At 44.2% G+C, this 21,365-nt stretch overlaps 1 protein-coding gene across 4 annotated transcripts in view; it reads right to left on the bottom strand.

The window, feature by feature from the left end:
• The window catches only part of MAPRE1 (microtubule associated protein RP/EB family member 1), a 35,738-nt gene extending 15,863 nt beyond the window's left edge, over positions 1–19,875 (bottom strand). Inside the window, exons 1-4 of one of the 4 annotated variants that reach the window (XM_005672836.3) lie at positions 19,765–19,875; positions 14,217–14,340; positions 4,356–4,501; positions 1,110–1,317 (exon numbers count right to left, since the gene is read on the bottom strand). In XM_005672836.3, the coding sequence (XP_005672893.1) occupies positions 1,110–1,317; positions 4,356–4,501; positions 14,217–14,337 (475 nt within the window). In that variant the 5' untranslated portion in view covers positions 14,338–14,340; positions 19,765–19,875. 4 annotated transcript variants of the gene reach the window in all.

Below are 21,365 nucleotides of genomic sequence, written 5' to 3'. Positions count from 1 at the left end.
AAAGGGAAATGTTCAGAATCGACAGAGAGTGGATTAGTGGTTGCCTAGGGCTGGCAGAGAGGGAGTGTTAGGAGGAAATGAGAAGTGACTGTTACTTAGCACATAGGAAATTCCTCTTTTGGTCTAAAGAAAATATTTTAAAATTGCTTATGGTGATAGTTGAACACACCTATGAATAAACTAAAAACCATTCAGTTGTATACTTTAAATGGGTGAATTGTACGGTAAGTGAATCAGAGCTCTATAAAGCAATAAAAATTAAAAAACACTCAATGTCCCGCTCTAATACCAGATGATCAGCCTCTCTCTCAAGGTACTATGCAACTTTAAACTAATATTCTTGCCACCTCCTGGAAAGAAGTTAGCAACTGTAGAACATCTACTGTGCCCCCAAAGTATCCATATGTTCTCTGAGTACACTACTGCAAACATTTTGGGAAACCTCCCAGGCCAAGACTTTCAGAGAAGATCTCCAAAAACCGCCTCCCTTGCCTCCTAGATTTGCTGGCATGGTAGCAAGCCAATACCCTGTAGCAGCTAAAGCTCTACGGAAGGCAGGGAAGCCATGAATAAGCACAGTAAGCTGGTCTGCAGACAGAACAATGAAGCAGAGCCAGGAGCAGTCCTTAGGAGACCTAGAACGCTCCTCCAGTTCCAGGGAGTTCAAGTCTGGTTCCAACTTCCCATCCTAGGGTTCTAAGATGAAATGGCCTTGTGTTTGAACAAAAGATCTCTTTTACCTGAACTAGTCTGAGGGATTTCTAGTCCACACAACTAAAGAGTGTGGGCAAAGTCGAATGGAATACCTCACTCAGGCCTCAAGAACAGCCCTCTGGGGCAAGTACTGAAATTCCCCTTTTACAGAGGAAACAGTGGGGTAGAGGTGAAGTGCTTACACAGGGCTCCAGAGATCTAAGAACAGCATAGGGCCCTGATGCCACAATCCATGCTCCTGCCACTTGGCTGGGATTATACCTCTTAAGCTCCCTACCTATGGCTACACAAAAACTTCTGGGTGGATGATGAATGAATGAATGAATACCCAAAGTACTATTAATTGGAAATGGTGTGGGGTTTTATGCATGTGTGGGTTTTTTTGGGTTTTTTACCTGCACCGCTAGAGCTGAGAGGTTTCTTCGGTTTGTTCAGAGCTGGAGCAACAAGGGAAGGGGCCACCGCAGTTTCTTGACCTTGTCTGGCAGCTACAGGGTCATAGTCTTTCCCATCGTAGTTGGCATCAAAAAATTTCTTGAACCACTGAACAAATTCAAAATTATCCTGAAACTTTCCTTTTACTAATTTGTCCACAGGAATTATCTGCAAAGAAATATCAAGATTGTTTAGTCCAAAACAAGAGCCTTCTGGCAAGCATCAAATGTGTCCATTTATCAAATCAGTAAAAAGCCTTCCACAGAGAACTTACACCAGCCAACCTCCCTCCAAGTCCATCAAAAGAACTCAGAAATGCAAAATGGTAGTTCCTGTTGTGGCTCAGCAGTAAAAGAACCACACTAGCATCCATGAGGATGCAGATTTGATCCCTGGCCTCGCTCAGCAGGTTAAGGATCCAGCTTTGCCATGAGCTGTGGTGCAGGTTACAGATGCAGCTCACTCGAATTCCACATTGCTGTGTGTGGTACAGGCCGGCAGCTGCAGCTCTGATTCTACCGCTAGGCTGGGAATTTCCATATGCGGCCAAGAACGGCCCTAAAAAGCAAAAAAGAAGGAAAAGAAAAAGAAAGAAATACAAAAGGATCAAATATCATGTATAAGACACATATACATCCAAATACATTCTAAGATACGTCACTTCACAGTAAAGAGTAAACCTCCATATAACTTGCATGGCCACAGTGCCTGTCACAAGGTATGACATCCAGAGCACAAATTAACCACATGTATCCACAATGAACTGTGTTAAGAAAAAAATATCTGGAGTTCCCATCATGGCTCAGTGGTTAAAGAATCCGACTAGGAACCATGAGCTTGAGGGTTCAATCCCAGACCTTGCTCACTGGGTTAAGGATCCAGCGTTGCCATGAGCTGTGGTGTGGGTCACAGACGTGGCTTGAATCCCCGAATTGCTGTGGCTTGGTGTAGGCTAGAGGCTATAACTCCGATTAGACCTCTAAGCCTGGGAATCTCCACATGCTGAGGGTGCAGCCCTAAAAGATGAAAAGAAAAAAAAAGAAAAAAAAAATCCATTTTAAAAATAAATCAAGGTACAGAATCAGCCCCTGGAATAGACTTCTGGAAAATGGTATGTTTTTCAAGTAATTCCAATTCTATTAAAACATACTTCAAAGGACCCTGTAAGATATTTATTGTATAAGAACTGGGTTATCAGGTACCACTTCAAATGGTTGGACTGTTGGCCAGAGCTTAACTCTCTTTTAACTCTTCAAAGATTCCAGGTACAACAGTATTTTTTTTACAATAGTATTTTTATAAAAAGTAACATATATATAACAATTTGAACTATATTCACCCCCCCGAACAAAGAAATTTATAAAAGTTAAATAAAATGTTTATCTGGAATTCACTTCAAAATAATCCAGGAGTACAGGGGGTGGCATAGAGCTACATATGAAGCAAAAGTGACCACGAGCTGAAAAACACTTAGGTACATGGCGGGGGGGGGGGGGGCACTGCACTATTCTCTCTACTTCATGTATGTCAGAAATTTTCCTTATTCAAAGAAATTAATTCTAGGAGTTCCAGAGTCCCCGTGGTGGCACAGCAGAAACCAGTCCGACTAGGAACCATGAGATTGGGGGTTCAATCCCTGGCCTGGCTCAGTGGGTTAAGGATATGGCATTGCTGTGAGCTGTGGTGTAGGTCACAGACTTGGCTCAGATCTGGCATTGCTGTGGCTGTGGCATAGGCCCACAGCTATAGCTCTGACTAGACCCCTAGCCTAGGAACCTTCATATGCCGAGAGTGTGGCCCTAAAAAAAAATTAATTCTATAAGAAGGAAAATTATAGTATATAGTAAGCTACATCTACTTTAAACCATGCCTGATAACTACATGATGGTCTTACAATACAAATGCATATTTTATATACTGTACAGACAAAACTAAAATAAGACTGATTTCAAAATAAATAAAATCTAGATATAGCAGCAAGATTAGGAGGTGATTACAAGCTTTACTAAAAAAAACTTTCCCCCCAGATATCTTCTAACGGGGGAGAACTGCTTAACTTTGCAATAATCTACTACTTACTAAACAGAGATATCTGTCATAATGAAGCCTGGTGGACTGTGTTTCTGGTATTGTCAAATAACCTTGGGGGCAAAACTCTGCAGCACCTACCAGCGATCTTCTTTATACTTTTCTATAAAAATCAAGTAGTACTAGACTCTCCTCTATTAAAACTACTTATTCTACCATATGTTATGCTTTACAGAAGTAAATTCAGAGATTAAAAGAGTCAGATCTCAGATTAATAAACAGTAATTAAAAAAAAAAAAATCAGGAGTTACCGTCGTGGCAAAGTGGTTAACGAATCCGACTAGGAACCATAAGGTTGCGGGTTCGGTCCCTGCCCTTGCTAAGTGGGTTAATGATCCGGCATTGCCGTGAGCTGTGGTATAGGTTGCAGACGCGGCTCGGATCCCGCATTGCTGTAGCTCTGGCATAGGCTGGTGGCTACAGCTCCGATTCAACCCCTAGCCTGGGAACATCCATAGGCCACGGGAGCGGCCCAAGAAATGGCAAAAAGACAAAAAAAAAAAAAAAAAAAGTCAGGAGTTTCCATTGTGGAAACTTCCATATGCCATGAGTGCGGCCCTAAAAAAAAAAATCATGGGTACAGATTTACAGGTTGATTCCTCCAGGCAGTTACCAACTTCAGATGAAAAAAGAAGACCATGAGGGAACTGAGAGTAGGAGAACAAGGGAAAATTCTCTGTTCCCAGTAAATTCTGTCACCTGGAGAAAAAAGATAAGTATATAACAGGAAAAGAAACAACAGAATGTCCAAAGCCTTGGATCAGCAGCTGTATCCTTAGTAATTATCACCAGTTCAGACACAACCTAGGAGTTCCCATTGTGGCTCAGTGGTTGACAAACCCCACTGGCATCCATGAGGACACCGATTCGATCCCTGGCCTCGCTCAGTGAGTTAAGAATCTGGCGTTGCCGTGAGCTGTGGTGTAGCTTGCAGATACGGCTCAGATCCTACATTGCTGAGGCTGTGGTGTAGGCCAGCAGCTACAGCTCTGATTAGACCCCTGGCCTGGGAACCTCCATATGCTGCGGGTGCAGCCTTAAAACAAACAAACAAAAAAAAAAAACAAAAGACAAAAAAGAAAAGAAACAACCTAAATGAAAGAATAAAGTTTACTTACTTTGTCAACACCCATCCTCTTAAAACCTGCCTGTAGTATTTTGAAGTTCTGGATGTATTCATGTTCTAGCTTAGCTTGGAATTTCACTTTCTTCAAGGCAATGGAGCCAGGGAACAGCATGTCCATAAACTGACAATAGGCAGCCCCTGAATGAATAACAACAGAAGAAAATACACACCAGGTCATTAAGTGCAGTAGCTATTAAAGAAGCAGGGCGAAAACTTACTCACACCCACATAACTTACAAACAATGTCGAAAGTTATAAAGTGGACCTACAAAACTCCGAAACTTCACTACCCTGGACTCTGAAATCCGCTAACAGGACTGTGGTTTTACCTGCTAAGTTCCACAACACATTTGCAACCTAAAACCCATGACGAGGAGAAAAGGAATGTTCCTATGAAACTTTAAAATTATTCTTTATAAGAGTTCCTGTCGTGGCTCAGTAATTAAAGAATCCGACTAGGAATCATGAGGTTGCCAGTTCGATCCTGGACCTTGCTCAGTGGGTTAAGGATCCAGCGTTGCCGTGATCTGTGGTGTAGGTCACAGACGCGGCTTGGATCCCTCGTTGCTGTGGCTGTGACATAGGCCGGCAGCTGTAGCTCCAATTGGACCCCTAGCCTGGGAACCTCCATATGACATGGGGGTGGCCCTAAAAAGACCAAAAAAAAACACTATTCTTTATATAAGAAACCACACGACAATAAAATGGAAACTATAAAGAAAGATGAACGCCAGCAGGAGGAGGGATTTCGCCAGTATTTCAAAGATCCAGCCTCTGACCTAGGTTAAAAAAATGTTTTTTCTGGAGTTCCCGTCGTGGCTCAGTGGTTAACGAATCCGACTAGGAACCATGAGGTTGCGGGTTCGGTCCCTGCCCTTGCTCAGTGGGTTAACGATCCGGCGTTGCCGTGAGCTGTGGTGTAGGTTGCAGATGCGGCTCGGATCCCGCATTGCTGTGGCTCTGGCCGAAGGCCGGTGGCTACAGCTCCGATTCAACCCCTAGCCTGGGAATCTCCATATGCCGCGGGAGCGGCCCAAGAAATAACAACAACAAAAAGACAAAAAAAAAAAAATGTTTTTTCTAAGACATCTGCCTCCCTGAGCTTTTTACACCCTAAATAAACTTAAGCTATCGTTTTATAAACAAAGTTGAACAGAAGACATTTTGTGTTCCTCCATTTATATTTTTTTTAATTTTAAAGGCCTCATAAAAAATTACTGTATATATTTCATCCTATTTGCTCCACAATTTCACTCCTTCCCCTACTTCCCATTTTTATCCATCACCACCCCCAAAAAGTGTTTTGTTGGCACCAAAAATTTTCAGGAATGTTGTTTCTCCAATGCCTACAAAATATGCACTCTCCTAATACAGGACAGGTTTCATGTGCTTAACTGCCCTTTCAAGAAAGGAGACAAGAAATCTAGCGACTAAGCAAAAGGTGTTCTGCAGAACAAGGCCACCGTAATATACATATTCAATTTACTTTACATCAGGCCAAACTGGCTCCCTGACAGTTCTGGCATAAAGAGTGCCATTATCATTATTTTTGGAAAGATGCAAATAGAGCAAAAGCACTTCAGTGACCAGGGTGACATTCTTAGTAAAAAAAGGAGCCTCAGAAAGTGAAAGCCTGATTCTTGAGGTGGCTGATCTACTTATTCATCCAACAAAAATATACTGTGGGAATCGTATGTACCAGGCAATGAATTAGCAATATTTATGTTTTTCAAAATGGAGACACTAATAGCTTCCTAAATTCTGAAGAACAACGACCCAGTCACTTTAACAAACTAAAAGCATGAAGGGTGATGACTATTAGATATTATTTTTATGTGAGGAAAAAAGTACTTTAATGAAAATCAATTGTTACATAGAAGCTGACTTACATTTTGAAGGAGATTTAAAAGTCCTAATTTACCAGTTGCAATGTATAGATCTGGTCTAGATTCGAATGCATACAAACCAATTTAAAACACACACACAGAAGATAACTTATTAAGCTACACCCACAGCACTGCTTTATAACTGAAAGATATTTTTCTGAACCAGCAAAATAATGTGCACATACTAAATGCACAGTATGAAACCACTTAAAAGCAGCAGTCAACTGCTTCTCAGGAAAAAACCTGGTCGAAGAACTTTAGGAGTTCCCACTGTGCAGCAGAAACAAATCCGACTAGGAACCATGAGGTTGCGGGTTCGATCCCTGGCCTTGCTCAGTGGGTTAAGGATCCGGTGTTGCCATGAGTTGTGGTGTAGCGCAAAGATGCGGCTAGGATCCTGCATTGTTGTGGCTGTGGCACAGGCCGGCAGCTGTAGCTCCAATTGGATCCCTACCCTGGGAACCTCCATATGCCACAGGAGCAGCCCTAAAAAGCCAAAAAAAAAGAAAAAGAAAAAAGAGCTTTCAGTTTTTATTTTAGAGCTAGTAGAATCCTTGCAGTCATTATAAATTAAAAAACTGAGGGCCAAAAACTGTGGCCCAAGACCAGAGAAGCCAGGGACTAAACTTGGAGCCAGACCCAGGTATCCTGACTCCACGTCCACTGTACTTGCCATATCATTACACATCATCTGAGAGAACACCTGACAGGGGAATAAAGAAGCATTTCCTGGATCAGAGATGAAAGACGTAAACCAGGCTGCTACACTCTGAAACAGAGTTAATGTATAAAGAAACTCCACTAAATGTATAATAGTGAGACCCCACTAAAAACAGACAAATCAATTAGACAATTCACACCAAAAAAATGTAAACAACTAATAAACAAAATATGCGGATCCAACCTAAGGAACTAATTTTTTTCCAATATGGCAAAAATTTACACATGAAATCTGTATCAGAACTTTACTCATGAGAGTAAAAAATGGAAGCAACCTGTATGTCCAATAGCAGGAGTAATCAATCACATTAATTCACACACCATCGCCTAAGAGAATATCATGCAAGCATTCAAAGCACATTTTTTTCTTTTAGGGGAAAACCTCAAGATTTAACATTAAAACAAAAAGCAAGATATAAAAACATATCTATAAAATGCCTTCATATATGAAAAATATTCATCTTAATATATACCCACAGAAAAAAGACTAGAAGAAAACAATTTTTAGATTAAAGCCTACGAAGTTATTTTGTAGATCAAAATATAACAGGATAGTGGCCATCTCTGGGGGGGTGGTACTAAATACATTCTATTTTTAAAATATTAATTATATACTACAATTAATATACTTTTGTAATCAGAACACAAAAAAAGAAGGTAAATGTTTAAAAGAAAAGTCTTTCAGCTGCTTTTTCACAAAAGGGCTCAAAACTCCTGGCCTATAAATGTCTCAGATGGGTTCAGAACAGGTTAAAAAGGGCCTTCCTTAAAATCTCTGCCTTAACAACAAAAGCTGGCAACATAGCAAGGCAAAAAGATCACCCCTCTTAGAAGGTCACTGTCCCAGTCATCTATGGCAGAAGAGGCCCATGTAACCTGTGGCTAAAAGATGCAAACGGACTTAGGGTAGGACCAGCTGGGTCATGGCATCAACCACCAGGTTTCCAATGACTGCTGCAGCCCTCTCCTACCAGGACCTGTACTACAAGCAGAGAACACACAAGGGCACAAGGTAGTCCTTGCTCCAAAAGCTTGCAATATCTCAAGAGCACTGGCTCTCAACCCTTTCCAGTCAAGGGTCCCTTGAAGAATCAGATGAAAGCTGAAGTCAACATTCTATACAGAATAGATGTCCTATCAGAAAACTCGAGGAGTTCCCGTCGCAGCGCAGTGGTTAATGAATCCGACTAGGAATCATGAGGTTGCGGGTTTGATCCCTGCCCTTGCTCAGTGGGTTAACGATCCGGCATTGCCGTGAGCTGTGGTGTAGGTTGCAGACGCGGCTCGGATCCTGCGTTGCTGTGGCTCTGGCGTAGGCTGACAGCTACAGCTCCGATTAGACCCCTAGCCTGGCAACCTCCATGTGCTGCGGGTTCAGCCCTTGAAAAGACAAAAAAAAAAAAAAAAAAATCAGCCTTGGAGTTCCTATCGTGGCACAGGGGAAATGAATCTGATTAGGAACCATGAGGTTTCAGGTTTGATCCCTGGCCTTGCTCAATGGGTTAAGGATCCGGCGTTGCCCGTGAGCTGTGGTGTAGGTCACAGACATAGCTTGGATCCCGAGCTGCTGTGGCTGTGGTGTAGGCCGGAAGCTGTAGCTCCGATTAGGCCCCTAGCCTGGGAACCTCCATATGCCTCAGCAGTGGCCCAAGGGATGGCAAACAAAAAGACAAAAAAAAAAAAAAAATCAGCCTCAAGGAGTTCCTATTGTAGGTCAGAGGGTTAAGAACCCCACTAGTATCCATGAGGATGTGGGTTCGATCCCTGGCCTTGCTCAGTGAGTTAAAGATCAATTCAACCCCTAGCCTAGAAACTTCTATATGCCATGGGTGCAGCCCTAAAAAGACAAAAAAAAAAAAATCAGCTTCAAGATGTTTCAACATGCCAAAAATAATCCTATTTTAATTTTTTTTTTTTTTTTTTGGCTTTTTTTGCTATTTCTTTGGGCCGCTCCCGCGGCATATGGAGGTTCCCAGGCTAGGGGTCCAATCGGAGCTGTAGCCGCCAGCCTACGCCAGAGCCACAGCAACGCAGGATCCGAGCTGCGTCTGCAACCTACACCACAGCTCACGGCAACGCCAGATCCTTAACCCACTGAGCAAGGGCAGGGACCGAACCCGCAACCTTATGGTTCCTAGTCGGATTCGTTAACCACTGCGCCATGACAGGAACTCCCCTATTTTAATTTAAAAAGCGAGAAACAAAACTGTACAACCTTATATGCTTATATGTGTTACTTACTGGAGCAGTCTATATATAATAGCAACAGACTGGAAACACACTAATAAGGAACAGATCCAAGGAAATTATGTATGACACTACCATAAAGGAAAATAAAGTGGCACCTGCTGCATGGATATAGAACACACTACCACTTATGTAAAATGGTGGAAAGAGAACACAAACACAAAATATGGACAGGGAGTTCCCTGCTGGCCTAGTGGGTAAAGGACCCAGTATCGTTTCTGCTACGGCTGAGGTTACTGCTGTGGCACTGGTTTGATCCCTAGCCAGGAAACTTCCACATGCCATGGGCACAGCCAAAAAAAAAAAAAAAGAAAAAAGACAGATGGTTATTTCTGCTTATATAGGCTCACTCTCTCTGGAGACCACCCAGCTAGTAACACTGGTTACTTCTGGGTTAGGGAACTGGACAGCTAGTGGATGGGCTTACTTTTCAAAGACAGACTTTTTTTGTCCCTTTTGAATTTTAAGCCATTTTGAGACTTTCAGTTATTCAAAAAATACTGTATATACAGTATGTTAATGATTTTTGAAAATCACGGAAAATACTGAAGGTATAGCTAACACAGCAACCTTGGACAAGTTAACATCTCTGTCTCAGTTTCTCTCTCTACACGGGCATGACAGTCCTCACCTCACAGGTTATGTAGGCGAAACATGCTGGAAAGTGCCTGGCCTATGCTGAGAGCTCAGCAAAAAAGCCATAATTGGGAGGGGAATACAGCTAAAAGATAATAATGACTACAACTTATGACAATAGACTATGGTTTTCTTTTTAATACGTATCTATAAAGAATACTTAATTACTTATAGTCAGAGGAAAATAAGTTTCTTATCCTTTACTCTAATTAATGTAAAGAAAAATAATGGAAGTACTTGAAGAGTCAGGCAAAAAAATGTAAAGAGATACTTTTTGAGCAGAGGAGTAGCTCAATAAAAAATGGTCTCTTTGAAAGGCTGCAGACTACTGTGGTCAACGAGAGAAGCGGGGGCAGAGAACCTGGATGGAATGTAGGGCCTGGCTGGGAGGCCGCTGTGGCAGCAGCCTGCAAACTGAGATGGGACCAGAGCCAAAAGACCCTGCAGAATAGATACAGAACTTTGTGAATTAGCCTCAAAAGATGCTTCTCAGGCCTGCAACACTGGAAGAATGGTGGGAACCTGGCCCAAAATAGTGTGTCTGGAAAAGGGAGCCAACTTGAAGAGAAAACAAAGTTGGGGATGCCCGGTCAGGGGGTGTCCCAGCCTCAGAGTGGCTCTGGAAGCAAGACTGACATTCTGTTTTATATAAGGGCCAGCAGGGCCCACAATAAACTACAAAAAAAAAGGAAACAGCATTTGCCTAGGGGCATCTGAACACCTCTCCTATTCTGTACAACACAGGAACTGTGAAGGAGGGCAGGCTGGAGGGGAGAAGGCAGGAAGTGAGGGGGATCCAAGAACATTCAGTGAGGCCACGCTACACGCTCAGACTACCATGCTAGGCCCTTGGAAGGAGGGGGGGGGGCGTGAATCCTGGCTGGAACCGAGGAAAGAGAGGAACAAAAAGCAACCAGCATCTCCCTTCTGACACAATCAACCCCTCATCAGAATGATCCTCTGTGATCAAGGTTTCTTCCTTGTTGACTATCTTTCCAAAATACTTGATGACTAACTCTCTAAAACAGAGAGACTACAGAATGTAATGAATCTTTAATCAACCAGCCAACCCTATCACTGAAAGTCACCCACACCTTTTCTTACTACAAGAGCCAAGCAAAGGCTCGTTTCACTGTTGGAGGAAGGACGCCTACGATGCTGACAAAACTCTGCCACTTCACAGGCAGCCAGCACATTAACAGTGTAGGACCTCAGAGCTTTGCCCTCTGAAGGGAAAGACCTATTCATTCCCACCTTTTAAAGCTTGTGTCTGGTAAGAGAATTCTGGTCTGCATGACCCTCTGCTCATCAGAGGTAAGATCAGAAGGGACCAGGCACCAGTGTTAAAGGCCAGTGGGATTCTCCTGGGGCCTCAATAAAGACAAGGACCTAAGGAGCCTGACTTTCTCCAGGGTGTGGCAAAGAATCAGTACCTGAGAGCTATTTTTACAGGTGATCCCCCAAACAGCCCAACATTTAAACCATACCCTACCACCCCAGTTTACACACAAGGAATGAGAACATTAAGGGACTCATCCAAAATCACATGGCTCAGAGCAGACGGAAGCTTCTTCACACCCAGTCCTGATGACGATAGCTCCCTGTCTGAAGGAGCTAAATCTGGAGCCAGATCAGCACATGTACAACATCTACACATGAAATTCTCATTTTGGAATTAACTAAGGGAAATACTGCTTGGAGTATATGTATAGAAGGAACTAAATTTTAGGGAGAAATTGCTGGTGAAAAGCGGCTCCAATGAAAACTAAGATGACTTCATCCCCACATTAGTCATTAATCACGGGGCAAACAAGTGCTTTAAAAGCCTCAAACAAATGGGGATGTGACAATGAAACTGAAGAAATGAACAGAAAGTAGGGGAAAAGCAGTGCCTCTGACTAACACAATAGCTGATATTTAATAAGCATGACTCTTAGGCACCTCTGTCTCAATGTACAACCTCCCATCACGCTCTCTCTGACCATCTACAAAACAGATTAAATCTCACAGGGGAAATAACAAGATAAGCAAATGAAACTAAGACCAAGGCTAAGACCCAGGTACAAAATAAAGAAGTACAAAAGCTGAATTCATTAAAAAGATTTCTTTTCATATAAAGGAAAACAGTAATTTTAAGTAGAACCAAAAGGCACTGGCTGGTAAAGGAAGTCTAGAAAGTGAGCACAGGACAGGGGCTTAAGAACATGGACTCTTGATGTCAACAAAGGTTCAAGCCTCAAATCTGTTCTTGTTGTATAACCTTGTACTTTTTACTCAATTTCTCTAAGCCCATTTCCCCATCTGGAAAATCGGGTTATAGCCATACCTCCCTCGAAGAGGTATAATGATAATTAAATGAAGAGATATTTGAAAAGTATTTGCATAACCCTGGCACACAAGCTTTCGCTTAAATAACTGTTGTTCTAATTACTAGGAGAAGCTGAAGTTAAAATTCTCTATCCCAAGAACAAGAATTTAAGTAGCAGCAGGATATACAGCTCATCCTTCTTCTGCCATATTCTTGACCTCACCTCCTACCTGTGATAAATCCAGTTCTAATAACCCTAACACATTATATTCCTTATATTATTGTTTGTTTGGTTTTTTTTTTGTCTTTTTGCTATTTCTTGGGCAGCTCCCGCGGCATATGGAGTTTCCTAGGCTAGGGGTCTAATCGGAGCTGTAGCTGCCAGCCTACGCCACAGCCACAGCAACTCGGGATCCGAGCCGCGTCTGTGACCTACACCACAGCTCACGGCAACGCCGGATCGTTAACCCACTGAGCAAGGGCAGGGATCGAATCCGCAACCTCATGGTTCCTAGTCGGATTCGTTAACCACTGCGCCACGACGGGAACTCCTTATTGTTATTTTTTATATTCTTTATTATGCCAGGACAGTCAGGGGCAGTCAGCAGAACTCACAAAAGGTGAGACAGGAAGAAACTGATACTACTTTTATAAAAAATGATTACCTAGAGCCTAAAGTTTATATTCTTTGATCTGGTAATTTCATTTCTAAGAATCACTGGGAAATGGAGATAAAATTTATGTTAAAGGATACTAGGAGTTCCCATTGTGGCTCAGCAGAAAGGAATCTGACTAGCATCCATGAGGACATAGGTTCGATCCCTGGCCTCACTCAGTGGGTTAAGGGTCCGGCATTGCCGTGAGCTGTGGTGTACATCACAGATGTGGCTCGGATCCCGAATTGCTGTGCCTGTGGTGTGGGCCAGCAGCTACAGCTCCGATTCAACCCCTTGCCTGGGAACCTCCATATGCCTTGACTGTAGCCCTAAACAGACTTTTAAAAAAAAAAAAAAAAAAAAAAAAAATGATACTAAACCCAGCCATTATTCACCATGGAAAAGCTAAGAAAAAATCCAAGTCCAAAAATTAGGACAATATTATACAACCCTACCATATCCACAAAAAGAAATAATATACAACCCTTAAGCATAAACATTTCCAAGACAGTGAGGCACACTGGACAATATCCACAACATAATGTTAAGTGAAAATAGCAGGGATACAAACACATACATGTGAAGAAAAGTGAGAAGAAAAAAAAAAAAAAATCCAAACGGTGGCTCTCTCTGAACAATAAAACAACCAGCATTTTTTTTTTTCCTTTCTGCTTTTTAGGGCCACACTTGCAGCATAGGGAAGTTCCCAGGCTAGGGGTTGAACTGGAGCTGCTGCTGCCAGCCTACGCCACAGCCACGCAGGATCAGAGCCGTGTCTGCGATTTACACCACAGCTCACAGCAATGCCAAATCCTTAACCCAGTGAGTGAGGCCAGGAAAGAACCCACATCCTCATGGATACTAGTCAGATTCGTTATCCCTGAGCCACAACAGGCCAGCATTTTTATTTTCTTCTCTCTGGTTTTTTAAGTTATACAATTAGTATAGACACAGAACATGATTTTTGTTTTAAATCATTACCTTCTTATTAAACAGTAGTTCAATAAAATTGTGACTGAATGGCACAACTTGCCCAACTTTGGTTTTGTGCTACTTGGAATTAAGAAATGCCATCGATTAAATAATATGGAACTAAAACAATTACAATTTTTATCCTCAAATAAAACATTTCAAATTTGGATATACATGAGTGCAGACAGAAAAGATGGCCTCAGAACGCAGCTTCTATAGCAGGAGGTGGTAGACTCACAGGCCGGAACAGCAGCATGCTCTTTTTAAGCACAGTTCCTTGCAGAAGTGGAACCAGGCAGGGCTGAAAGAGACAGGGCAGTCCCAACGCAGAACCTGAACCTGTGGTTTCTGCAGTCAGATAAAGGTCTGAGGATCCCTGAAGGACCTGCAGGCTTTCCTGGAAAAGGGGTCTCCTGGATTTTGCTTACCTGAGCACAACTGTTCAATCTTTGTTAGATTCAACTGCAGAGACTCATTGATCCAGGCCAGCATGTCATGTCGACTGAGGTTATCGCTGGTGACGGACGTTGAGTACACATTCACTGCCATCTTCTACAGCGTGCGAGAAAAAGAGAAGGGCTCATGTTATTACGCAGCAAGGAAGAACACGTGATTCCTGGAGTCACCAGAGTAGACCTGTGGGGGCTCTCAATTTATAAGCCTCATCTTCCTCCCCAACAGGCCAAATCCAAGACACTAGGATTCTTGCCATAAGCCTGGATTTCCATGCATAAATGTGGCCTGAAATAAACTGACCAATACCAGCCAGCCTAAAATTCAGGTCCAATTTAGTATGACTGGTATGAAGTTTTAAGCTACAAGACACACTAAGTAAAGGGATGATTAAGTGCTTTATGAAGGGAAGTTGATGCCCAAGCAAGAATGTTCTCCGCTTAGAAAATGTCAATCCAAGTTTATCTATTAACACATCAAAATGTTTACAGCAGTTTTCTTCAGATGGTGGGCTTTTATTAATTTCTCTTTACAGTTTACAAAGTTTTCCAAAGTGTCTTTAAAGACTATGTCCACTTTTATAATTAAAAAAAAAGAAAAGAAGCTTTGCAATAACCTAAGTACTACAGAGGTCGTGGTGAATGACTCCACAGTGAGGAGTTCTTGGCACCAACTCTCTGCTGAGCCTCCTGAGGAAAGGAGGGCACCTGAGGGCCTACTAAGCACACTTGCCACTTAACCCAAGTTGCAAAGCTCACTTCATTCACTTCATTTTACAGGTGAGGAAAGGGACTCAAGAGACAAGCCCTGGGCACTGGGAGCCAAGTCTGCCCAGCCCCATCACCCGCATTCTTTCCCCCAGCCCTAGAAAATGCTGCCCCTCTTTTACGCCAAGCTTTCAAATTTAAAACAACAAACATACAGAAATACATTAACGTAAAATGTTAACTATTCTAGGGACTGCGAAAGACAAGGTGCCTGTTCACAGGGAGCTCACTTTCTAATAGTGGAAGTCTGACACTGACCAAATACACAAACAAATGTCATTTCTTACCAACCACTTAGGCAACAAGGGTGGAGGGGAACATGAAGGAAAGCCTCTTGGAACTGATGTTTGAGCTTAAGAAATGAAGGAGACCGTCGTGGCGCAGGGTAACGAATCGACTAGAACATGAGGTTGCGGTCGTCCTGCCTTGTCAGTGGTTAACGATCTGGCGTTGCCGTGAGCTGTGGGTAGGTGCAGACGCGGCTCGGATCCGCGTGCTGTGGCTTGGCGAGGCGTGCTACAGCCGACAACCCTAGCTGGAACCCATATGCGCGGGAGCGAAGAAAAGAATAGCAACAAAAAACAACAACAAAAAAAAAAAAAAAAAAAAAGAAATGAAGAAAGAGTTCCCGTGGTGGCGCAGCAGAAACGAATCTGACTAAGAACCATGAGCTTTCGGGTTTGATCCCTGGACTCGCTCAGTGGGTTAAGGATCTGGCATTGCCGTGAGCTGTGGCTATGGTGGAGGCTGGCAGCTGTAGCTTCGACTAGACCCCTAGCCTGGGAACCTCCATATGCCACGGGTGTGGCCCTAAAAAGCAAAAAGAAAAAGCAAAAAGAAACAGAAGGAAGCAGCCATGGGAAGACTGGGAGAAAGGGTGGCTAAAGCCCAGTGAGCAGTCGGGAGAGCAGGAAGAGGAGGAAGAGAAGGCCCCATTGCGTTAGGACTCTGCAGGCCGTGATGAGTTTACCTTTTATTCTCTGTTAAGGAAGTCACTGTGGGGATTTCAGTGGGGTAGAATCATACCATCATCTAAGTTTGCAAGAGATCACCCTGACTGCTGGTAGAGAACTGACAATGGGAAGACAAGACTCAAGCAATCTGAGATCAGGGCAGGCTTATTCCTGGGCAATTACATGATTGTAAACACTAAATTTCAGTGACCTTGACACTTGTGATTTTCCTCATTTCATGTGACATCAGTATTACCAATGCAGGGAAAAAAAAAAACCTCAAAGCAAATTTGGAACCCCCTTGGGACCCCACACTCTCCTGTGGCACTTCATTCCTCCACTGAGTCTTTCCACTTGTCTCCTACAAGCCACATGAATCGCATTGCTACAGAATGTGAGGGTCAGAAAAGATGGATATCTACCCATCCAATCCCATTTTTATGAACAGGGTGACTGAGGTCTGGAGAGATAAATGACTTATCAGGTCTGTGCCCTCACCCTTCACCCATCCCCCGAAACACTGGGCACAATGCCTTGACCACCACCCATTCAGTAAATGCTACTTGTTATTAGGTTGGTAAGATGATGTCAAAGAGAGAAAAATGTATCTGTATAAACTCTTTTCAGAAAGCAAACCATCAACACTCTTACTTAAACTCATATGATAAAACCATGTTACACAAGAAGCCAACACAATTTAGTTCCTGACTCCATTGGGAAATTAATCCCTATGTTCCCACAGCACTTCATTCAAACCTCTGCAACTGTCATTATCTCTTCATCTCTGAACTGTTCCCAAATGAGATGTGGACTAGTAGGCAATTTGCTCTTTTCAAAGAGTGAGGATTTCAAGCCTGGGTTTGAATATGAGGCTGTCACTCATTTGTTGTATGACCTTGAGTAAGTTACTTAACTTCAATACCCCTCAGTTATAAATTATTGCCACCTACTGAAAACAGTGAGGTGAGATTTAAATGAAATAAGGCACATAAAATGGTTTGATAGTAAATAAGGTCCAGGGCTGGGAGGGACCTTGTCTGGCTCATCCTCTTATCATCAGTAGCAAAAACAGTGCCTGGGACCTGTCTCCACCATCTCACTTCAACCCACTGCAAGAGCCGTCAAATTAGTCTCTGTCTCATTCTGTTTTTTCAGGGAGCCAGGGAGAATTTTCAGAATCAAAAATCAGGCCAAGTATCTCCCTTGCTTAAAATCCCTGAAAGAATGAATAAACAAAATGATTACTGTGTGCAAAATGCTATTATCTGGCACCAAGGAGAGACATAACCAAACAAAAACCACCATGATCCCAGACTGAGCTCTTGTAATCTATTTTGGCGACATTCACACATACATTGGGCATTGTGTGTGTCATGCTGCCATAAAATGTAAGCAGCTGGTTAAGCCACGTGTGTCTCCCGACCACACCCCAGCTCAGAAAACGTTAATGGCCTTTCATCATCATATAATTTAAAACTCTTTCATTAGCAGTACATTAATACCTGGCCCCATGTGCTCTGCAAACTCTGCAGCCACTAAATACATGGGGTTAGGCACCCCGTGGATGTGCAATAAACATCCACTGACTCAACCACTTAATTGGCTCTTTCAGGCAGTCAAAACAGAGCCTAGTTCTCAGAGCCTCAGCTACATACAGCTAACGACAGCTCACACTTCCTGCACAAGGATTCCACTGCTTGGCCTCAATGGAAGACCCGATAACCACCACACAAACCTCACCCTTAAAAAGGCTCCCTGATCCAGATTTCAACTGCCGTGAAAAAGCTCCCCCTTGCCTCTCCATGTGTCTCTCCTCCTTCAGCAGTTCCCCTAGCACAGCCCCAAACCCACTCAGATTCATTGCTGGCTGATGAGCACCTATTACTTTCAAGGCATCATACTGAGTCCTATGGAAAGAGCAGGAGGAAGGTGCCATCAAAAAATAGCAACTTGATCCTAAGCAAATACCTCACCTTTCCAGATCACAAACGGCTCTCCTGTAAAAGGTGGACAGCATCTTTTTCACTAGGTGGTGGTGGAGATTAAATGAGAATCTAAGTGAAAACACTCAGTGAAAAGCACAGCATGTCCTAAGCTTCCCTATGCGCCAGAAACTGCATCACACTTTGACACACCACCACAAAGAGCACACTAGATGAAACATGCTCCTAGATGTGGACCTCAGGGAGGCAACAAAATAGAGGTTAAGAGCCACAGACATAGGTTCAGCAACTTGCTAGACGACATAAACCAAATCACCTCTCAGTCTCCATCCCCTAATTTGTAAAACGAAGATACTATCTCTTAGAGACAGTGTAATATTAAATGACATAATGCCACATCAAGAACTTAAACACACCTGGCACATACCAAGTGACCAATTAGCGCATAGCTAAGATTATACTACTCTTAGAGATACCTCATCAGAGAGGCAGACTGCAAGCCCTTAGTGTACCTTCCTTCAATGGGTCTTCAAGATTCTCTTGGAGTTCCCGTGGCTCAGTGGTTAACAATCCGACTAGGAACCATGAGATTGCAGGTTCAATCCCTGGCCTTGCTCAGTGGGTTAAGGATCCCGCGTTGCAGTGAGCTGTGGTGTAGGTCGCAGACATAGCTTGGATCCCAAGTTGCTATGACCGTGGTGTAGGCTGGCAGCTGTAGCTCCGATTAGACCCCTAGCCTGGGAACCTCCATATGCCGTGGGTACCGCCCTAGAAAAGGCAAAAAGACAAAAAAAAAAAATTCTCATTCCTGGAAGTCCCCTTGCAGAGTTAAGGATTGGGGTTGCCCCAGCTGAGGTGCAGGTCGAAACCACGGCGTGGAATCAATCCCAGTCCCGGGAAATTCCACAGGCCTCCAGTGAGGCAAAAAAAAAAAAGGATTCTCATTCCCCCATTCCCAAAATGGGGAAGAGGCCAAGCTCTGTCCTGAAGCACTCCAGGTCAGCTACGAAAGGGGCTGGAAAAGCTGTTACACTCATATCACCCTGTCACACTCTTCCCAGTAATCATATGAAATTATCTTTTCCGTGTATTAATTTTCTTATTTACTATCTTCCCACCATAATGTGGAAGCCTGGAAAGCAAGCCTTTGCTCGCCTGCTCCTGGGTGAATAGCCAGCGCTTATCACAGTGCCTAGCACCTAGTGGACGTCCAACAAATACACACGAAGAAAGCAAGAAGTCCAATGAGCTGGCTTCCGAAGGCACCGCCACAAGAGCTTTCTGATATAGGACTCTCTCTCTCCTCCCCGTTTTACAGATGAGGAAACCTGAGGCCCGGAAGGTTACAGCACCTGCTCAAGGTAGCACAGCAGGGAATTCAACACAGGTTTGAACCCAAAACCTGAACTCTTAACCCTCAAATAGCACCGTTTCCTACAATGAAGGTCCTCAGAGATGCCAGCAGGACCCACATCAACCACATACACGCGCTCTTCCCGCTCCGGCCACCCCGGAACCTCTTGCCTCCGCAGTCCAGGTTCCACCGCTCGGCCTCGGCCGCGGCCCATAAGCCCCCACGCCGCCAACAGGCAGCCCCCACTTCCGGCCCGAGGCCCCGCCCCCCCGCGGCAGTGCGGAGAGCGCGCGCCCCTCAGCCCAGCTCGCGCGCGCCGGGTCACGGCCCCGCCCTTCCCCCACCCCGCCCGAACCGCACACCCGTGAGGGAGCGGCCCGGTCGCTGTCGGCACGGCCGGCCTGCGCCTGCCTGGCCCCAGGCCCACCCGACCGCCCCCCGGCCGCCGCCCCGTGCCCGCCAGCCGGCTCACCGGCTCTCCGCGGGACCACGTCCGCTGTCCGTACCCGGCTCCGGTTCCGTCTTCGTCTAGTTCAAACCGCCCGACCCCGCCCGCTCACCCGCGCGATGACCTCACACGCACCCCCCCCGTTACGCGCCGACGTAAAGGCTCGTCATCGCCCGCTGCTCCTTTTATAGAAAGGGACTAAGCCGCGGTCGGGGGAGGAACCTGATCCTTGATCGACGGCTTAGGTGCCCAAGGGGCGGGGCGCCGGCTGCTGGGTAATGCAGCCGCGCGGTCTACCGCAACCAATGAGATTCCCACCTCGGACCAGTGTGACTCCGCCTAGAAGGCGGGATCCAGTTACAAATTCTCCACCCCAGTAGCCAAAAAAAAATTTTTACAATGAATTTCTAGAAAACCGGGTTATTGGGTAAAAAAGTAAATTGATAGACGCCTTGAGGAAAGACTTAAAAGTCACCTCAGAGACACATTCTGTGACTATTCTATGTAAAATGAACCTGAACCTCGTCCTTCTTTTTTCCACATGGTCATCTTGTTTGTTTATGCCTTTATTGTCTGCCTTTCCATGACTTTCACGGAAGCGAGGATCTACTCGGTCCTGTCCTCACTGTGTCCCTGAGCCTGATACATGGGTTCTTAGTAGAGAACTTGCTGGTTGAATTACACCCATTTTACAGAAGAGGAAACTGAGTGTCGGAGAGGTCAACTCCCCATTATCACAAAGGCTGATCCAGGTTTCGAGCTGGTTTTCTGGTAGAAATATCACTTATTCATGTGTAACAAATATTTATTTTCCCTGATCAATCAAGCCCTAGGGATTTGGTGAAGAGCAAGAGCCAGACATAGCCTCTGAGTCTCCAGTCTGGCAGGGAAGGCAGAACACATAACTAATTACACAAATCGCTGTTTAATTACAAACCAGACTTAGTGTTAGGCAGGAGTAGATGGCTGGAGTGATGACACCTGCATTTCAGGGAGTAGGTTCCTGGAGGCCCCTTCTGGGCCAGGTCTCACCCAATTTGTTGCTGAAGGGGATGGGGCTGGGAGGGGGTAGGTAAATTGTTCAGGGAAGAATGGGGTGGAGAGCTGGGGCAGGAGCTATTTATGAACCAGCCTGAGGCATTTCATTATTTTAACCACCCATACTCCTGGGTTGTCTCTCCAGTCTGCAGTGCTCCAAGAGTACAGCACGAGGAAACCTGACCTCATCAGAGCAGTGAGGAAGGATTCCAAGAGACAACATTTGCCCTAAAAGGTGAGATGTTAATCTGGCAAAAGACTTAGGGTAGGAAAAGGCAAACAAGAGGAAGCAGCAAAGGAGCCCTGGAACCAAATTATTATAGCAATGGTAGTATATTAGCAGTATAATGAATTGATACAAAGTAGGGATGAGTAAAGATATTCAAAAATGCTGTGGGCAATAGAATGGTTTACACCCATCTTAGACACAAGGACATTAAGTTTCCAACAGGCTAAGTAAATTTCATAAATAGCAAAGCCAGCAGAGCAGGTCTGGGTTCCAATCCTGACTCCACTAGGAGTTAGAATCAACTGCGATGTGTTTGATGTTCTTAGACCAACGTAGCACATAGTAAGTGTTCCATAAATGTTAGCGATTTCTAGGTTCCTTCTGATTCATTA

This window comes from Sus scrofa, chromosome 17 (assembly GCF_000003025.6).
Source record: "Sus scrofa isolate TJ Tabasco breed Duroc chromosome 17, Sscrofa11.1, whole genome shotgun sequence".
Taxonomy (NCBI): Eukaryota; Metazoa; Chordata; class Mammalia; order Artiodactyla; family Suidae; genus Sus; species Sus scrofa.
Note: the sequence above shows the minus strand (reverse complement) of the source record. Positions and strands in the feature narration are given on the sequence as shown.